The sequence below is a fragment of the Festucalex cinctus genome, chromosome 21 (assembly GCF_051991245.1).
Source record: "Festucalex cinctus isolate MCC-2025b chromosome 21, RoL_Fcin_1.0, whole genome shotgun sequence".
NCBI lineage: Eukaryota > Metazoa > Chordata > Actinopteri > Syngnathiformes > Syngnathidae > Festucalex > Festucalex cinctus.
In genome coordinates, this window is record NC_135431.1 from 9687084 (window position 1) to 9704908 (window position 17825).

Genomic DNA, 17825 nt, shown 5'->3' on the forward strand with positions numbered 1-17825 from the left:
GAAACACTGAAAGAGTAAATGGGCTTTGGAATTCTGCCAAGCAACACGTGGCCTCACAAAATATGACCAGGAAAAGTAATCAGAGCAGTTTTATTGATCTATGTTGCCGCATCTGCTTGCTAGCTAAAGTATGACAACAGTTGTAAAGTTTGATGAAAAATCAGAGATATTTTCTGCGTGGTTTACGTTGCTGAAGTAAAAAGAGAACTTTCAGAAGCTAAAGAACTATCGTTTTTGTAGCTTAGAAAAGTGGTTGCATGGTTAGTAGAGGTAGGAAGGAACTAGTATTTAAAAAAATGAGTTACTTGTGTTTTTTCCTCCCATGCTTCTGTTCACAAAGCTATGTTTTTAAAGTGTGTGTGTAGATTGATGGTATTCTTTACATCTTGCCCACATCTACTTTCGCTGAACGTAGCCAGCAACGTTAGCTATAGCTTGATATAGCGAGCTAGCATGAGCAGTATCAATCTGTTGGTATGTAAACTGCAACTAATGAGAAAAAGACTAGCTTTTTAAAGATTCTTTACTCAAATCTTTAGTTCAGTCTCTGTGAGTGACATAACAGAGCGACTCCTGAGAGACTGAGGACCGGAACAAATGATGGTCTCTGGAAGGAAGGCTTTCTTCTGGTTCTTCTGGAGCCACCCGAGGAGGTACTCCAATTTCCCGTCGCACACCCACGGGTTGGCGGTCAGGTCCAGCCCTTCATCCTCCAGGGCCTTCAAATGGTCGAGCAATCCTGGAGGGATGCTGCTAAGCTGGTTGTCGTCCAGGCTGAGATGTTTGAGCTGAGTGAGCTCCTTAAAAATGTTCTGAGGAACACTACTGAGCTTGTTCCTGGAGAGGAACAAGTAGGTGAGGTTCCGGGTGCTATCGAGTAAAGAGTCATCCAGACTGTCCAGTTTGTTGTTGCGCAGATTCAATCGATCAAGTTTGGTGAGCGGATCCAGAGAATTTGCAAAGATCTTCAGCAGACGGTTATTGGCGAGGTCAAGGTTTTCCAGGTGTGGCATTTTTTTGAGAAACTCTGCGGCGACGTTTGTCAATCGATTCCCAGAGAAGTCCAACCAAGTCAGGTTGGAATTATCGGGAAGCCACGTGGCATCCGTTTTCTCAATCAGGTTGTTTTTGAGCACCAAGATTTGAAGCGGGGCGTGGCTGAAGACATCCGCAGGCAAGTGGCTCAGCTTGTTGCCGGTGAGGTCCAAAGTGGTGAGGTGAGGCACACCCCTGAGGAGGTGCGAGGAGAGGTTCTTGAGGTGGTTGCTGAACAGGTGGAGCTGTTTCAGTTGGGGCGTTGCGTTGAGATCCTGCTCGGAGATGGACGTGAGGTTGGTGAACTGGATGGTGAGGGTGCTGGTGTTCTTGGGGAGACCCTCGGAGGGGAAAGCCGTCAGGGGAACCTCACTGCAGACCACCTCGGCTCTTCTTGGGTAGCATTTGCAAAGCGTCGGGCACGCTGAAGTAGCATGGCCGAAATAGACCAGGAAGAAGACAACTGCACCAAACACCTTCATTACTAGGGGAAAAGAAGAAAGTATTAAGCTAGTATCCCAGTGAGGGGCAAATGTTTGCGAATGTTAGTGAATGTGGGGTCCTGTCAGGGGTCGTTCAACGGTCGCTTAGAGTTTTGTTTTATCTCACTATTTATCTGGCAACTCTCAAAAGCATTCCTTTTCGTTTGTTCCAATGCTCTTGCTAGCAATTCTCCAAATCTTTAAATGCTTGCTCAAAGCTTTGTCACTCCCAGCTTAAATTTTACTCTAAAACTGACATATAAAAGTGACGACAATTAAACATTGTGTATTTAAACACCAAATTGTTCAAATATACCATACAATTTTGTCCAACTAATGTCCGCTAGCTTGATGCTATACATACAACCATACCATAGAATTAGCATTCATACACACCTTCAAACAGCTGCTATTTTAACACGTACGGAGCATCAACACATACAAAAAGCACATAAAATACATACACCAGCAAATATTCATTATGCTCTGTCAGAACAAATATTAAAACAGAAATATGTGACAGAGTATGGCACAGAAGTGGCATCCCCTTGTTCTTGCTGTAATTTGTGCTGCATCCTTTTGAGTAGGCCTCAGTGCTGCCTGTTGTGGCAAAACTTGGTACTACATCGAAGACCGTGATATATTGTGGGCTCACTGCAATCTGTTGTACAAACATATGCAGGTGGATGGATACACAGTTTAATTGTACTTTGTGCCACCTTGTGTAAGAGTATTGCATTATATTACCTGTCACCGGTAGGCTATAGTCAGATGAATGATACATTACCAGTATTTATAATACAGAAATTATTTCAGACCAATTAAATTGCTTTGGATAATTTCCAATGCAGATCAGATCTGTTCACTAGTTATGAATCACTACCCTACTGCACTGATAAGAAACTTGAATCCAACTTACTGTCGTGCTGATGCTGGAAGGTGGATGAGTGTGGCTGCAGGATCTGCAAAACCACTGAGTCATTCAGGGAGCTCAATCCCAATGTAATCATTACTTATTATGCAAACAAGGCACTCACCGCAGTCAAGGACGGACACTTGGACGAAAGCAACAGGGAATGAGACTTCATTGCATTTGATTATATATGACGTATGAGGATTAATGCAGTGCGGTAGTGGTGCCTCACAGTCGAAAGGTTCTGGGTTTGAATCTCAGTTCGGGCTATCTGTGTGTGAAATTTGCATGTTTTACAAGTGTTTGCTTGTGGTTTTTCCAGGGTTGTCTGAACACACATGTATGTGTGGTTGTTTGTCTAGATGTGCCCTGTGATTGGCTGGTCCAGTCCAGGGTGCACTTCACCTCGTTAGCTCGGATAAGCTCCTGTTACCTGTGATGGACGTTAATAAGGACAAGCACAATAATAAATGGATGGATTGTAAGAAAATATATTGGCAATCCTGGTCTATAAATCACTGCTTTATGACACAAATACTATTTAAAAAAAAAGAAAAAAAAAAAGAAGCTAATTAGAGCCAAGAATCCAAAGTAAACATGGTGAAGCAGCATTTAGCTGTTATGCTGCACACGAATGGAATAAGCTGCTAACAAAAGTGAAGTCAGAGGTTGTACTCAGCTGAGTTAGTCTTGCGTTGGATTTTCTTCATCCTTACAAGTTCCGTTTCAATTCAGTTTGCTTGTAGGTTTGTCTTTGTGTGTGCCCAGGTCAGAAGTTCGGTTGTCATTCAACCAGGATCTGTTCATTTACACACTGATTGGAAATATATTCGTTGTGCAGTGTGAAGTACAATTTTGTAGCAGATGGGCAACATGATGAGCTATTGCATTATGTATGATGAGTGCCAGTTGGCTTTAGGCGCTTCTGAAAGATTCATGTAAGCCCACTAATTCCACCAGAAACTTGGAGGGAGATGAAAATATTCTGGTCAAATAACTTTGTGGGGAAAAAATGCTGTAGTGTGAGGTACAGAATTCATGAAAAATCAAGATTATTTCCTCTCATTCTATGAACATTTCCATGCATGTTAAATAACACTCAAATGAGGACGTGCTACAGAAAATGGATAATGTGTAATTTTATTTGACCATTGAAAAAAAAACGGGATTGCTTGACTTTCCATTTAAAAACTGTCTAATGTGACAAAACTAAACTGGTGACCCAATATTAATGTGCAACTTTATTCTGTAAACTATTTCCAGACAAGCCCGTGCTGATAATTAATATTATATACGCTCATAAAAAATAATACAATCCACATGTGCTAGATCTTCTACGATATGATACACACAAAAAAAAAAGTCCTCATTTTATATACACAACGCACACCCCTTGCACATCAAACACAAATGTGAAAGTCCATTTTTGTTCATAATGTCAATTTGAAGTTGGCATAATAAAAAAAGGATTGCGATATTGTTCCTCATATTAAAAAAAGTTCTGAGTAAAAGTTTTCGGCTTTCCTGAAAAGTAACACGTGTTGGCACACTGCTGTCAATCATCAGCAAGGAAGAATCCCTTCGCTGAGCCAGGGTTAACTGGAGGGAAGAAAAACAAGAAATTATATTAAAAGAAAAATTGAAACACGCACGCGCATGATGCAACTGCTGAAAATGGCACATGCCCACACAATATCCACACAATTAACTGTAAAACCTATAAATAATGAAATGATGGTCTACTTGGACAAATGTAACATTTCATCTCAAATAGACTCCTCCTTAATTCCACTCAAGTTAAAAATAACTTTTTAATGTCCATTCACTGCAATTGTTAGAGAACACTCAAGACCATGCTTGTAGTCGAGATGCAACCATGCAGAAGTTACCCTCCGTCCCCCCTTTGTCACTTCTTTCAGAAGAACATATCATCATCACTGTCGGTGTCGTCCAACGACCACCTCAAGTCTTTCAGGTCAAAATCAAGCAATCTGAAACAGTAAGTAGGAAGTTCAACTGAGCGAGGGGTGATAATAAATCAGGGGTGCGGGACGGAGCGGTGAGCCGAACGATTAGTTGGTTAAGCGGTGTTGCTGCGCGCAAGCTCAGCTACTTACAGTTTCCCAAGCATGGGAAACGTTAGCATGGTGGGTGAAGAGGTCAGTGGAGGATGATGCGTAGTACGGGGCCGCTGCTGAGGGGCGAGAGCCAGTTAGCATGCGGCTAACAGTGGAAATAAAGACAGCTGACAGACTGTGGTTACCAATCGGCTTCATGTGAAATAACAGCTGAAAAGCACGACATAACATTTGTTCCCATTCAGCTGGGCATTTATGAGCATACGGAGCAAATATGAATATTAATAAAATTAATCTCCACTGATTCAACAACTGATTTTGATGAATTACTCAATGAAAAACTAACCTATTTTTGGCTATTGGTGTTTTTTTTTTATGCTGTTTGTAAAGCCCGAAAGTGCTAAAGCGCCATGCTAGACTAGCTAGTGCTGGCCACTGGCTAAAAGGCCACCAGCTAGCTTGACAGCTCACAGCAGCGGGATTCCAGAAGATGTCAGACAGGCAAGTGAGGCTCCTTGTGGGTTTGACATTGGAAAAAGCAACTTTTCAAGGTGATGCAGGGAAATGCCTGAATGGCTAATGGCAGTGGTGAAAGCTAACAGCTAATCGGGTGCTAATAGGCTATCTAGCTGCTCAACATCAGATACAGTAAGTGCCTGAGTAAAGGTTTTTAGTTGGAATAATTGTACTTTTTTTTAACCCATTTGCTCCCAATAACGTGTAAATACGTTTTTGTTAAATGTTCTAAGTGTCCCAAAGACGTATTTACACGTTTTGTTTTGTTTTTTTATGCTAGAGCATACAGAAGGCTTTGATGCAGCCTCTCAACTGCAAAGAACGGTTGCAGAAATGGTAGTTATTACACAAACGGCCAGCAGGTGGCAGCAGAGCAAAGGAGCTCAACCAGGGCCATGTAGAAAAAAAGCTCAATTTACAATTTTGACTAGATTTGTGAAAACTGATGAAACTTAGCTCTCTTCTAATGCTAATTGCTGCAAAACGGAAACAGATAGAAACATACTTTTTTTTCCTGATGAAAGAAGAGACTTTAATCTTTCTTTTGGTAGGTTCCATGCTTTTATAGCAATTGAACACTATATTCTGTGGGCCTTGCAAAATCAGTCACAATCTAGTAAAACAGCCGGGAGCAAACGGGATTGCTTCTGTGAAAATGGCTGGGAGTGAATGAGTTAAAATGAGAGTATTTATGCTATCTAAAGATGTAAAACAAACAAACAAACAAACACAACGCTAATAGGAAAATAGAAAATGTTTCAAAGCGCAGACATACGGGCACCGTTGCACTTTCAGTGCATTTTTTTCAAAATCAAATAATCTATAAGAAATAAATTTTTTTAGGACCATGCTCTAAGAATAGTTTGAAATTATATTCAAGTGATTTGTGTTCATACTTTGAGCTAACTTTAAACTAATAAGAACTTATAGCCACATTGCGGCAGCAACCATTGCAAATTTTTGCTATTTGTGTTACTAATTGATGTATGTACTATAATAATTTATTTAAAAAAAAAATGAAAGAAATTGCAGAAAAGCAAAGCAACAAAAAATATGTATACAGGAGGACCTCGGTCTTACGGCGGCGACATAACCTGTGTTTGTATAACCTACACTAGTTTAAAAGGCAAAATAACTTTACATAATTTTTATGAAAACACTAAGTATAAAACAAAACATTTAGTACAACAGTAGCTGGCACCATCGTAAACTGAGGACCCCCAGTCGTGATAATAAACGGTCATGAATAAAGACTAAATGAGTCAGCAAAGTGTTGGAATCCTCACCTGGCCTTCCTGGACGACTGCTGCTGTCTGGAGGACGACACTCTCACGGCGCCGCGGTGTGGCGAAATCTGCGGCGAGCCCCTTGGTGACGGGCTGGGCGAAACGCGGGGTGAGGACCGCGGCGGTGCCTCGGGTGCGTGGGCCGGGGCGGCGGGCTGCGGGTGCTTCCTGGGGATGCGCTTGAGGAGTTGGCTGACCCACCGTTGCTGCTCCTCCCGGCTGCCGGTCAGCAAAAGCAGCTCTTTGGCGGTGGACATGTCGTAGTTCACTGTTCACGGGCAAAAAATAGAACATTAAATATCTATTAAAAAAAAAAAAATAGGGGTGTCAGGTGATTAAAATATTTTTTGTAGGTTTTCATATTCTTTTCAAAAGTGAAAAAATGTTAAACTAAGAAATATGGCTGCATCTTTCATAATAAATCATAAAATTGTGTTAAATTTAAAAAGATGTACTGTGCTGTGTGTTATTGATTTGTGTCCCTAAAGTGACATTGGGTGGGGGGGGGACTGAAACTGAAATATGTTCCCCATCAGGAAGAGAAAGTGGTCTCATAGCGAGAAATTTTCTTATAAGGATGAAAAACATATTTCAACCGCTCCATGTCACCGTACCAGATTAGATAAAAAAAAGAAAGAAAAAAAAAGAATAAAAGAACAAAAAGGTGACCTTGTGAAGATAAGCGGTACATAAAATGGATGGATGAATGGATTTCTTTTTTTTTTTTTTTTAACTTCAGTTAGATCAGCTAAAGTCAACAATGTTTAGTTTGTCTCTTTTGTCCTGGGCGCCCTCTACTGGTGTGAAATGTAAATTAATCATTAATTCAATATCGCAAGGTGTGGGAAAGCATTTAATTTTCTTATCATATATAGGCCAGTGACAGTATTTATTTATGTTTAACAGTTATACAACACAAAAATAGCTGATTTACTTGGATTAAAAATGTATATTTATTAGGGGTGTTAATCACGACTTCAATAGTTAACTCACGATTAATCGAAAATTTTATATCTTTTCTATGTACAATAAAATGTACGATAAAATGTCAAAATGTTTTCATACTCTTGCTAACATAAAAGTGGAAACATAAATCTTAAACTAATATAAATATGGCTGCATCCTTAAGTCATTGATACAGTAATTTCATAGTAATTCATAAAATTGAGTTAAAATTTAAAAAGATATACTATAAAAACAAATGTGTGACATTGATTTATTTTGAGGTCATTTTTCTGCCACTAGATGGCATAATTGCATTTGTAAGAGATTGGCGACAGCTCCGTGCATTTTTCTTTTCATATTAAGTGCTATCTAATCGACTTTAACATGAAGTAACTTGTGAAATTCTGCTCATTTTAACATTGTAAAATACAACTTGACTTCAGTCTCCACAAATATATGTATTATTATAACATTTATTACTGTTAAATTTTGACGTGGAAATGTCTGCTACGTTGCGACTGGAATTCCCCCGGTACAGGCATTCCAAATCCAAGTCATTCATCAAAAATGAGTGGCTTTAAACTCTACATTAACTCAAAATTAACGCTGTAATTTTGACACCCTGAATAAAAATAAATAAGGTGAAGTGTTGTAATTTGTATACCGACCCTTGCAGGGCACAATGACCTCCTCCTTCCTGTCCAGGTGGTCCTTGTGGCACTTGGTGTGGCAGCGGCGGCACTCGAGGGCCGGCGGCGGCTTAAATACGTGCCAGAGCGGCCGGGTGCAGGCCTCGCAGCTGGAGGGGAAGTGGTAGAGCGTGAGGACGAACTCGTGGCCCTTGTGGCTGATGTGGGAGGGGCGCTCGCCGAAGGGCGTGGTCTCCATGACGACCTCCTGATCGCGCTTGCTCTCGCCCTCGTTGGCGTACAGGATCTGGAAGACGTTACGTGGATACGATGACGCCATTAGGGCCGTATTGATTATATATTTTCTTAATTTATGAGCTGATGAATCAGTGATTATATTCAGCCAAATATCAGAATAAGCCTAAAAAACTATGAAAAATCATGTTGTAGTAAGCATACCTTGCCAGTAGTTGGCAATGGAACTTCGTAATGAAGTACAAGTCAACCTTAACTCTTTTACTGCCACACGTTTTCAAAAAAAAAACTTTGATATGACAAAGGCTTTGATAATTTGATCCTTGAAAACGTTCAATTTCATCAGATTTCATTATGTTTCATTGTAATTTCACACGCAATGAGCCAATTTAAAAGAGATACAATGCTGCCATCTGCTGGCCATAGATAGTGAGTGTTTTTTGATTCCACAACTCATTGACCAAGCAGCGCGTGCTGCACTTAGACGGTGAACTGCCCATTGATAAAAAACAAAACAAAAAACAAAAACGTAGTTGGCATTTATGGCGGCATACATCATGAGTTTACTAATCGTTATTGGTGGTCAAAGAGTTAAACACATTTTGACAATAATATGTTACATGTGACCTCACTAGTCGAAACATGACATTCTGATCAATATTACTTTTGTGGAATATAAGATATGAAGCAAAATCCAGCCGTTTTTATTTATCTCAGGGCGGCCATTTTGCCACTTGCCGTCGACTGAAGATGACATCACAGTTACTCAGGGTTCAGGCAACAACCAATCACAGCTCACCTGTTTTCTGAAGCTGAGTTGTGATTGGTTGTTACCCGAGACCTGAGCAACTGTGATGTCATTTTCACGAGACAGCATTTTACAAAATGGCCGCTTTCTGATATTGATAAATACTGTTGGATTTTGCTGCTTATCTCATATTCCACTAGCACAATATTAACCAGAATACCATATTTAGACTAGTGGGGCTGCACAGAACATGTTATTGTCAAGAATTTTTTGGGGGGGGTTGACTCCCTCTTTAAAATTTGATGTATAATCCACCACATCTTTTTTTTCTGGCAGTGAGGTGCAGCATAGAAAAAAAAAGTAACAGGAGGGAAAGGGGGAAAAATGTTTTATTCATATTGCATTATTGCCTTACCTGAAATATCCGTGGGATTTCTACAGCGTCTGCACGGTACACATCAGTCTGAGTGACGGGTCGGGCATGAAAGAGTTTGCTGTGGCGGAAAATAAGAGAAGAGTTGAAATAATGAACAAGAAACCAGAATAATACTGCATTGGAATAGTTGATAGTGGAAAATAATGTGATGGCAGTACAACACTGATACAGAAGTTTATCCTTTGTCAGACTTAATTATCTGCTCTAAAGGCAAAAAAATGAATCTATTTTTTAATGAATTCTGTTGCAGATCGCAAATGTCCAATCAGGAGGTGAATATTCTGGTCTTTTTCAACCTATGAATCACCAGCCTTTTCCGGATCCTATTCTCTATTTTGGAGCGAGAATGTTATTAAATTTGTATGATTCCTGGTCCGGCGTGTTGGAGGTAGCTTAGGGCAAATCATTTAACTCAGTCAGAACGCGTTCTTGTAAAATCCCTAATCGCACAATGTTTTAGCCATCCTTAAATTTAAAGCGTGGATAATCAGGATCATGGGATTGTTCCGATACTTTCATGTCCACCTTTGTGAGTTGAACTTTGGACCATATTAATCAAAAGGCAATTATGCCACAAACGTTTTATCTCTAAATGTTTTTGTCTATATTTGCCTTGTACTTTTTCAGTCAAGCACTTTGGGAGAAAATGAGAAGAATATACAGTCACAAGTATGATTTATTGACATCATTACAAGAAAACAACTGATTGTGAATGAATTTACACAGAGGATGTGGGATCTATTTTACTATGTATATTTTTCATCCTCAAATTGTAAGATTATTTATATGAGACAAAGCAAGAGCCCTATTGATTTTGACTAAAAGTATTCAAAGCATTTTAAAACCTTTTAATGTTTTCTTGCTTGCTTTTACGATATTAAAAGCAGCACTGTTAAAAAGGCCAGGTTGCAGGGCTGTGCACTTAATCGAAATTCAATTAAAATTTCAATTATTATACTCCAGAATTACAAAATCAGCATAATTGGGGGAAAAAAAAGAAAAAAAAGAAAAAAAAAAGAAAAAAAAAGATAATTAACACTAATTGTTGTTGGTTAAAGTTATACAATTGCACCTTTTTAAATTTTAAAATAACTAATTAAATAAAATTTTGTTTCATCCAAAAAGAAACTTGCAAAGTTATACTGCTTCAAATAATTTTATTTGTCTTAATATATATATTTTTTTTATGATTAAACATTTTCTTGTTTTGTACAAAAAATAAATAAATGATTGTCCTCCTGCATAGTGCAAATGCTGCACTCCAATTTAAAGTTGTTGCCAACATAAATAAATAAATAAATAAATAAATAAATAAACATTATTAGAAATTCTGTTTGGTCCAAAAGGAACTTACATAATTATAGTGTTTCCATTGTTTTTTAAATTGGTCTTAATATTTTTAAATGTTTAAACATTTTCTTGTTTTGTACCAAAAAATAATCATGATTTCAATTATTGCCAAAATAGTCGTGATTATTATTTTTTCCATAATGGAGCAGCCCTACCATTTGTGCAGTTCCAGCACCCTCTGGTGGTTAGCTTATTGATGCAGTTTCATTTTAATTAAGCATGTTTTGGCCAGCTATGTTTAAGACCCACACTAATCGCAATATGAAGGAGGACGTAGCACGTTTGAGTTCCTCCACAAATTTACTAAATTCACAATGCGTGCATTCATTAGCCAATAAGTGCCTCACTATTAAGTGTTATGAGTGATTGTAGATTGAAGTTAAGGTTACCTGTACTATGTATATATATCGTCATAATTTCGTATCATGATTGGACATATTGTTTACATCCCTAGTAATCTGTGTGTACATTTTTTTATTTATTTAAAAGTAGGAATTAACTCACTCTATGTCCAAGATCATGAAAGGGTTGGCCTGTTCACGGTCCTGCTCGCTGTTGTAGAACAGAATCTTCTTACTGCTCACCACAACAAACTGTTGAAGGAAAACAGAGGTCAAATTTAAATAAAATAAGAATAAAAAGGAAATGAGTCAAATGTTATGTTACCTTTTTGTCCCAGCCGAACCGTTTTGTGTGCTTGGTAGGGAGTGAGAGCCAACCCTCAAGTCTGGAATCTAAAACAACACAAAGAGCCTTATTCAACATTTTATGTGATATTTATCTTGTGGTCAATTTAATTTGCCTCAATGTGTGCCAAGACTTTTGTCCATGATTTGTACATGACAAACCACGTGCGTCTTTTGAGGTGGAATGTGAACAAAACCGGTCACAAGTCAAGCCGTGAGTACGCATCAGTGGACATCAAGCGCATTAAGACACATCAGAATCAGAGTAAACAGCGTAGCGGGATTAGCTGACATCATGCTGAGCTCAACCATGGTCAAGATTGTTTTTTTTTTAAATCAATTAGCAGTAATAGTTTAATGTCTCCAAGCCTTTGTACCACCATGCAGGGGTCACCTGCAAGGTCATCCTCAGGCTGCTGGTAAGTGAGAGCCAGGGGACGCTGGCCCCGCTCCTCACTTTCATTTTTTTCTTCATCCTCAGAGTCAGAGTCAAAGAGAGAGCGCGCCGGACGGAGGTCGGGCCGGGTGTCGATGCGCACCGATTTGTGTGTGCGCTGGTAGGTGAAGGACATCGATTCGGAGGTGTGTGAGTGGGTAATGCGCACTGCGCCCGACGGGAGGAAGGAGAATATAGAAGGGGGGAGGAAAAAGGTCAAAAACACCGCAGATGATGGTGCAGAATATGACGTGGAAAGAGAGGAAACAGAAAAGTTTCAAGATGTGACGGATAGTCGTCGCGGTTCAAATGCTCGTTGCTACCTGGGTAGCCTTCGCCCACGTCCAAGTCGTTGCCGCTGCTGATGCTGGTGGAGTCCAGAGAGTGAACGCTTAGGGAGGTGAGCTGGCAGCGGAGCTGCTCGATGTCGCTGTCCTTGCTGGCGAGCATCATCTGAAGCTCCTGACGCACTTGGTTCTCCTCTGCGATCGTCTGCACGGCACAAACAAAAACATGCTATCGTGAAATTTAACTGAAGATAAATAGATGACTGTATAAAGGGGGATCTGCAACCTGTGGCTCTGGAGCCACATATGGCTTTTTATTTACTCCATGTGGATATCTAATGTTTTTTAAATATTTATTTTTATTATTATTTTTTTTAGATAAAATATTTTTTGAATGAATTAATTTGATAAAAAAAAAGTCCAAATTTGTAAGCTGTCAGAAAAATAGACGGAAGGTAGATGAAAACAAGAAAGTTAAAAAAAAAAACACCTAAGAAATGTCAAAAACGTGACCATAAAATGTACAAAAAGGAAGAGGAAAATTACTATATAAGCTATACAAAATCCAACCCCCGAAATAAATAGAATGAATAAACAGAAATAAAATGTTCAAAAAGCATTAAAATCATTTAAAAAAAAAAAAAAAAAGGCGGAAAACGTCCAAAAAGTAACTATAAAATGTCCAAAGCAAAAACGAAGAAATCCATATAATTACCATAAAATGTACACAAAATTGACTAAAAAGTCAAAATTTCTTTAAGAAAAAGGCAGTAAAGAACACAATTTAAAAAATAACTTCAAAATGTCCAAAAACAAAAGAAGAAATTCCCAAAACTACCATAAAATATCCACAAAATTGCCAAAGTAATAAAATTCATAGCAAAATACGTAGACAAAAAAATGTTTATAAAAAATAACCAGAAAATGTTCAAAAAGTATTTGGAATTGCCCAAAAAAAAGTCTGAAAAATCATAAAAAAAAAAAAAAAAAAAAAAAAAAGGGTGGAAAAGAAAACATCCAAAAAGTAACTATAAAGTGTCCAAAACCAAAAAGAAGAAATCCCAATAATTACCATAAAATGACCACAAAAACATACATTTAGCGCCAAAAAAGGCAATAAAGAACACAATTAAAAAAATAAACTACAAAATGTCTAAAAACAAAAAAAAAGAAATCCCCAAAATGACCATAAAATATCCACAAAGTTTCGAATGTCAGAAAATTCATAGCAAAATACGTAATCAAAAAATGTTAAAAAATAGCCATAAAATGTCCCAAAAAAATGAAGCAGAGAGGCAGAAAATGACCATATGGCCATAAAATTGCCAAAAATGTCAGAAATTTGACAAATGGGCAGAAAAGTCTAAAAAATGTATGGAAAATTAAGTTTGATTTAAAAAAAAAAAAAAAAAAAAAAAAAAAAAAGAGAGACAAAAAGGTAGAAAAAAATGAATATTGGATACTGCATATTTTCTATTATAGTGTGTACATGAGACTAAAACTAACTCACTGCTTCGTTCATCACAACATTCAAAGGTTTTGCGGCTTCAGACAGATTTTTTTAGTTATTTAAATGGCTCTTTTGAGAGTGAAGGTTGTTGCCCCCTAGTATAAAGTATACATCACCATTCAAATGAATGGAAATGCCATTAATCCATTCCAACCGCTGCATATTCTGCGTAGGCGTACTCACCGCCTGCATTTCCGACAGTTCTCGCTGGAATTTGATGATGGTGCTGTTGAGTTTGTCCTTCTCCGATCTGAGCTCCAGCTGGAGCTTCCTGTTCTCCTTCTCCTTCTTGTGCACCTCCGTGTCCGTGCCTCGGTGGCCTCCCCTGGCCGGCTCCCTTCGGTTCATCACCTCGGCGAGCTTGTTGATGGCCTGCGTGACATGCGACAATTTGCCATCACGGTAAATGCCAATAAATGCGCAGGGATATGTTGCTCACCAGCCTACATATTTTCACGACGGGTTTTTAGTGTTTTCTCATTTGGGAGAAGGCAATTACCAGCACTCACATGAAGTTAAGATGCATCGCTTCAGCTCTGCGCTTTAATAGAATCTTAATAGGCCATATTACAGATAAACAGTAAATGAAGCCTGCTTTTGCTGTGAATAACATTTAGAGTGAAATCACAAGCCTGCAGTCGAATATCTTTTTTTTTTTTGTAGTCTGACAACACAATTATTTGTGGCAAACATTCTCGAAAATAAAAGAGGCAGCGCTTTCAAGCCCGGCGTAGGCGGCATGTCACACAGACACACCTGAATTTTCAGCGTCTTTTCATTCTGCAACTGCTTTTCAAAGGTCGCAATGAGAGTGCTCATAGTCTGCTCCTCATCCTTTGCTTCCTGGAGCTCTGCAGAAATAGCACAATATAAAAGCTTAGAGGTTTATTTGCAGAGTATAGAGATGTTGTTTTTTTTCTGGAGAACTCACGTTGCTGCAGTTCTTTCAGCTGGTTGTTGAGTTCCTCTTTCTCGCTGGCTAAGTTAGCCACATCCACCGTCAGAGTGCGATTGGACTCTTCAAGCTGTCGATGAGACAAAATCGGCTCAAACAAGTCAACTTGAATGTCAGGGAAACTCAAATCCAAATTCGGAATATTTTTGCTGCCATCTCACCGAGGTGATGGTGGCCTCCTTGTCGCCAAGCTCCTGTTTGTGTCTGGCCATCATGTCTTTGATCTCCAGCTCCTTCATGATCTTCTCCTTCTCCAGGTCGGAGTACTGCTCCTCGGCGATGGAGCGGGCCAACTGCTCCGAGTCCGCCTTGGTCAGGCTGACTTCGAGCTGGGAAGCCAGCGATTCCCTGCGGTCGGGAAGTTAAAAAAAAAAAAAAGGCGGAACTCGTTAATGGAAGCAAACCGGATGAATGTGGAACAGCTGTTCTTTCACAAAGTACAGAAAAAATGGTCTTATAAAGATGCATTTTGGATATTTTAACTCCATCTCACCTATTCATTGTTTTGGAACTTAACATGCTCTCATAATGTCTTCATTTAGTGCTTCTTAACACATTTATTGCCAGACCAGAAAAAAAAAATGCATCATTTGACGTCTTTTTCCGTCAATGGCAGTGAATGAGTTAATGCCAAGTTGAAGTGAGTTGAGGCGCTTCATGGCATCTACATGCAATTATAAAACGTTTAAAAGGGGAATTACTTGTAGAGTCTTTCTTGTTGCAATGGTGACCCCAGATTATCTACTTCAGTGGTCTATATTATTTTTAGATCAGCCAGGACACCTCACTGTTATCAATAAGGATGTTTGATACTTTTTTTCCACACCGATACCAGTCCGAATATTCACTCCAAGTACTCACCAGTACCTGTAGAACTTTTGATACCTAAAATTTCATTTAACACATGATGTGAACAAAGATTTTTCTTTCTAAAGCATATGATGATTCGCCAATGTGTCAAACTGCATACTATAGCGTAAACTACTCCAAGAGGATTTACTCAATATCAGATTTTGTTTGGCGTAACATAAAAGTGGACAAATATGGTTACCAAATACAACTGTGTACAAATTTTATACTAAGTAATTTATAAAGATATTTGAAGTGAACATTGATTTCATTGTTTATTTGATTTGTGTTGAGGTAATTATCTGTTACTAGATGGCATTGTGTTTCATGTTCGACATTGGGGACAGAAACAGTACATTTTTGCTTTCAAATTCAAAGCAATTGGTATCTGGAACATGAAGCAACTCGTGTGCAATGTTGTATGTAAACTAAAGCATGAACAACAACGTTTTTACATCAATTGTATTTAATTTTGGACATAATATTCATACTTTTTAATGCCATTTATAGGCCTTAATTTCAGCAAAATCCATTTAATGATTTTTAATGACTCGCGGAAACCCTGATTAAGACTGATATTGGCATCGATACAAATATTTTTATCATTGTCAATACTAACAGTAAAGAGAAAGTTAATTTTGTAGTACACTTAAATGATCAGGCAATTTTATACTGAAATCTAATCATCGATTCATGTTAAGCACATACATTTATTGGCTTCTTGAGTTCCTCTTGAAGTCTTTATTGGTTTAAGTAACATATTGCAATGCATATTTCCATTTGAAACCCTGCAGTGGCATAAAAGTAAATGACACGAGAGGGGAAGCCCTGCAGCAAAAAACCTTGTCACTCTTTTGTGCCGCATGAATATTCATGCGGTGTGTTACAGCCCGCAATTACCTCTCCTCCTGGTACTCTTCCAGACGTTGTTGAGCCTCTTTGTACAAGGTGTTCCTCTCATCGCACTCCTCCTTCAACTCGCGGATCTGCGTCTTGTAAAGGGTCTAACATAGAGAGAGGATTTCCTATTATATGGCCACCTAAGCAATCCTGACTTTCAAACACGGGCACACACAAAAGGGGAGAATTTCTACCGTGAAATATTGCTCCGCCTCCAGCTGGTCCTTTAAATCTTTCAGCAGGCCTTCCGACTCTTGCTTCTCCCTGTAACGGCACCATGAATCTGTCACGCCCACAACGGTTTCCTTAAACCAACACGCGTGCTTCGGATCAGCACGCCGGTGGGTTCGGCTGACCTGCGCAGCTCCTGGTTTTGTTTATCCAGGACCTGCTTGATCTCAAGCAGTTGGTTGAGCTCCTGTTTGAGCTGCTTCTCGGAGGTGTGCAGGACGGTCACCTGCTGTTTCTCCATCTTCAGGTCGCTCTGGGCCAGACTGCGCTTGTGGGCCTCCTGCTCCAGACGCAGGCTCAGGGTCTTTACCTGCACAAGCACAAGTCCCCTTATGATGACTCAGTTGATCTATTTTTGTAGGAGTTCCGCAGGGTCATTAGGAACTGAATGCATGTATTAATAATACTTTGGCAAATTGGCATTACATTAAAACTAGCGATAGGCGCTAAGCCCTGTCGTGAATAAATTGCATATGATTTCAACTATAAAGTATGATACCAAAACAGTGTCCACTGGAAAAATCTCTCAGCTGACGTGTATCATTTCAATGTGGTCCCTTGTGCACATTTACAGGGATTTGTGGCGTTTTCCAGTTAATCGGCCAGCCAATTATGGCCCTTCAAACAGCTACCAAAATAAGTCGGCCAACTGTCTATGTTTGCCGATTGGTTTTACTTTGATGTATTCTAACTATTTACAGAAGTTGTACACAAGTAATGGTTTCATTATAATTAAGTTGTTTTTTTTGTTTTTTTTTTGTTTGTTTTTGACTGTGTTGAATTTGTTTTAATTTGCCAATGAACTGATTTTTTTTCCATTCATTTTATATATGTGTACATTCTAATATTGAGTATTTTTTATTTTGCATTTTAAATACTTAATATTTGGATATGTATATACATATTACATATTTATTACACAAATCTATACAGTAACCTTGTATCCTTACAGAAATTCATTGGTATGGTCATTCTATAGACCTATCATTCAAAACAAAGCAAATTTTAATTTTTACAAGCAATGTTTAGATGAGCAACGATAGTTGTGCAAGGAATTGGAAATTGAAAATAAAATAAAAAAAATAGTACTACATAAATAAAAAAAATAATGTGTTAAATATGAGACTCATTCAACAAGTTATTAAAAAAAAACCATTTACAGTTCAGCGTCGATCTAACCCCCCAAAATAAAATACAAAATAAATAAAATAAATATAAAATAAAATAAAATTGATATCAGTCAAGCCATTCTGAAAAAGCACATAGTAAAACTCTCCTTTAATTTATAGGTCTGGAAA

At 38.5% G+C, this 17825-nt stretch overlaps 2 protein-coding genes across 4 annotated transcripts in view; both read right to left on the minus strand.

Moving 5' to 3' along the window:
- Window positions 1–76: 76 nt before the first annotated feature.
- On the minus strand, window positions 77–2983 carry LOC144010409 (uncharacterized). 2 transcript variants are annotated; one of them, XM_077510730.1, is made up of 3 exons: window positions 2555–2983; window positions 2437–2479; window positions 77–1519 (listed from the first exon to the last, which is right to left on the minus strand). In XM_077510730.1, the coding sequence occupies exons 1-3, from the start codon at window positions 2603–2605 to the stop codon at window positions 528–530; spliced, it is 1086 nt and encodes a 361-aa protein (XP_077366856.1). In that variant the 5' UTR covers window positions 2606–2983; the 3' UTR covers window positions 77–527. The 2 variants fall into 2 exon arrangements, with proteins under 2 accessions (XP_077366856.1, XP_077366857.1); XM_077510731.1 differs by lacking the exons at window positions 2437–2479; window positions 2555–2983 and adding an exon at window positions 1914–2157.
- Window positions 2984–3545: 562 nt separating this feature from the next.
- Window positions 3546–17825, minus strand: part of LOC144010396 (rho-associated protein kinase 2-like) — a 35754-nt gene continuing 21474 nt past the window's right edge. The window contains exons 19-32 of one of the 2 annotated variants that reach the window (XM_077510715.1): window positions 16653–16837; window positions 16491–16560; window positions 16297–16400; window positions 14709–14895; window positions 14524–14617; window positions 14349–14443; window positions 13776–13964; window positions 12119–12287; window positions 11340–11407; window positions 11178–11266; window positions 9303–9381; window positions 7924–8191; window positions 6311–6578; window positions 3546–4421 (exon numbers count right to left, since the gene is read on the minus strand). In XM_077510715.1, coding sequence (XP_077366841.1) covers window positions 4346–4421; window positions 6311–6578; window positions 7924–8191; window positions 9303–9381; window positions 11178–11266; window positions 11340–11407; window positions 12119–12287; window positions 13776–13964; window positions 14349–14443; window positions 14524–14617; window positions 14709–14895; window positions 16297–16400; window positions 16491–16560; window positions 16653–16837 — 1941 coding nt within the window. In that variant the 3' untranslated portion in view covers window positions 3546–4345. The remainder of the gene's footprint in view (window positions 4422–6310; window positions 6579–7923; window positions 8192–9302; window positions 9382–11177; window positions 11267–11339; window positions 11408–12118; window positions 12288–13775; window positions 13965–14348; window positions 14444–14523; window positions 14618–14708; window positions 14896–16296; window positions 16401–16490; window positions 16561–16652; window positions 16838–17825) is intronic. The other variant, XM_077510716.1, reaches the window with a different exon arrangement.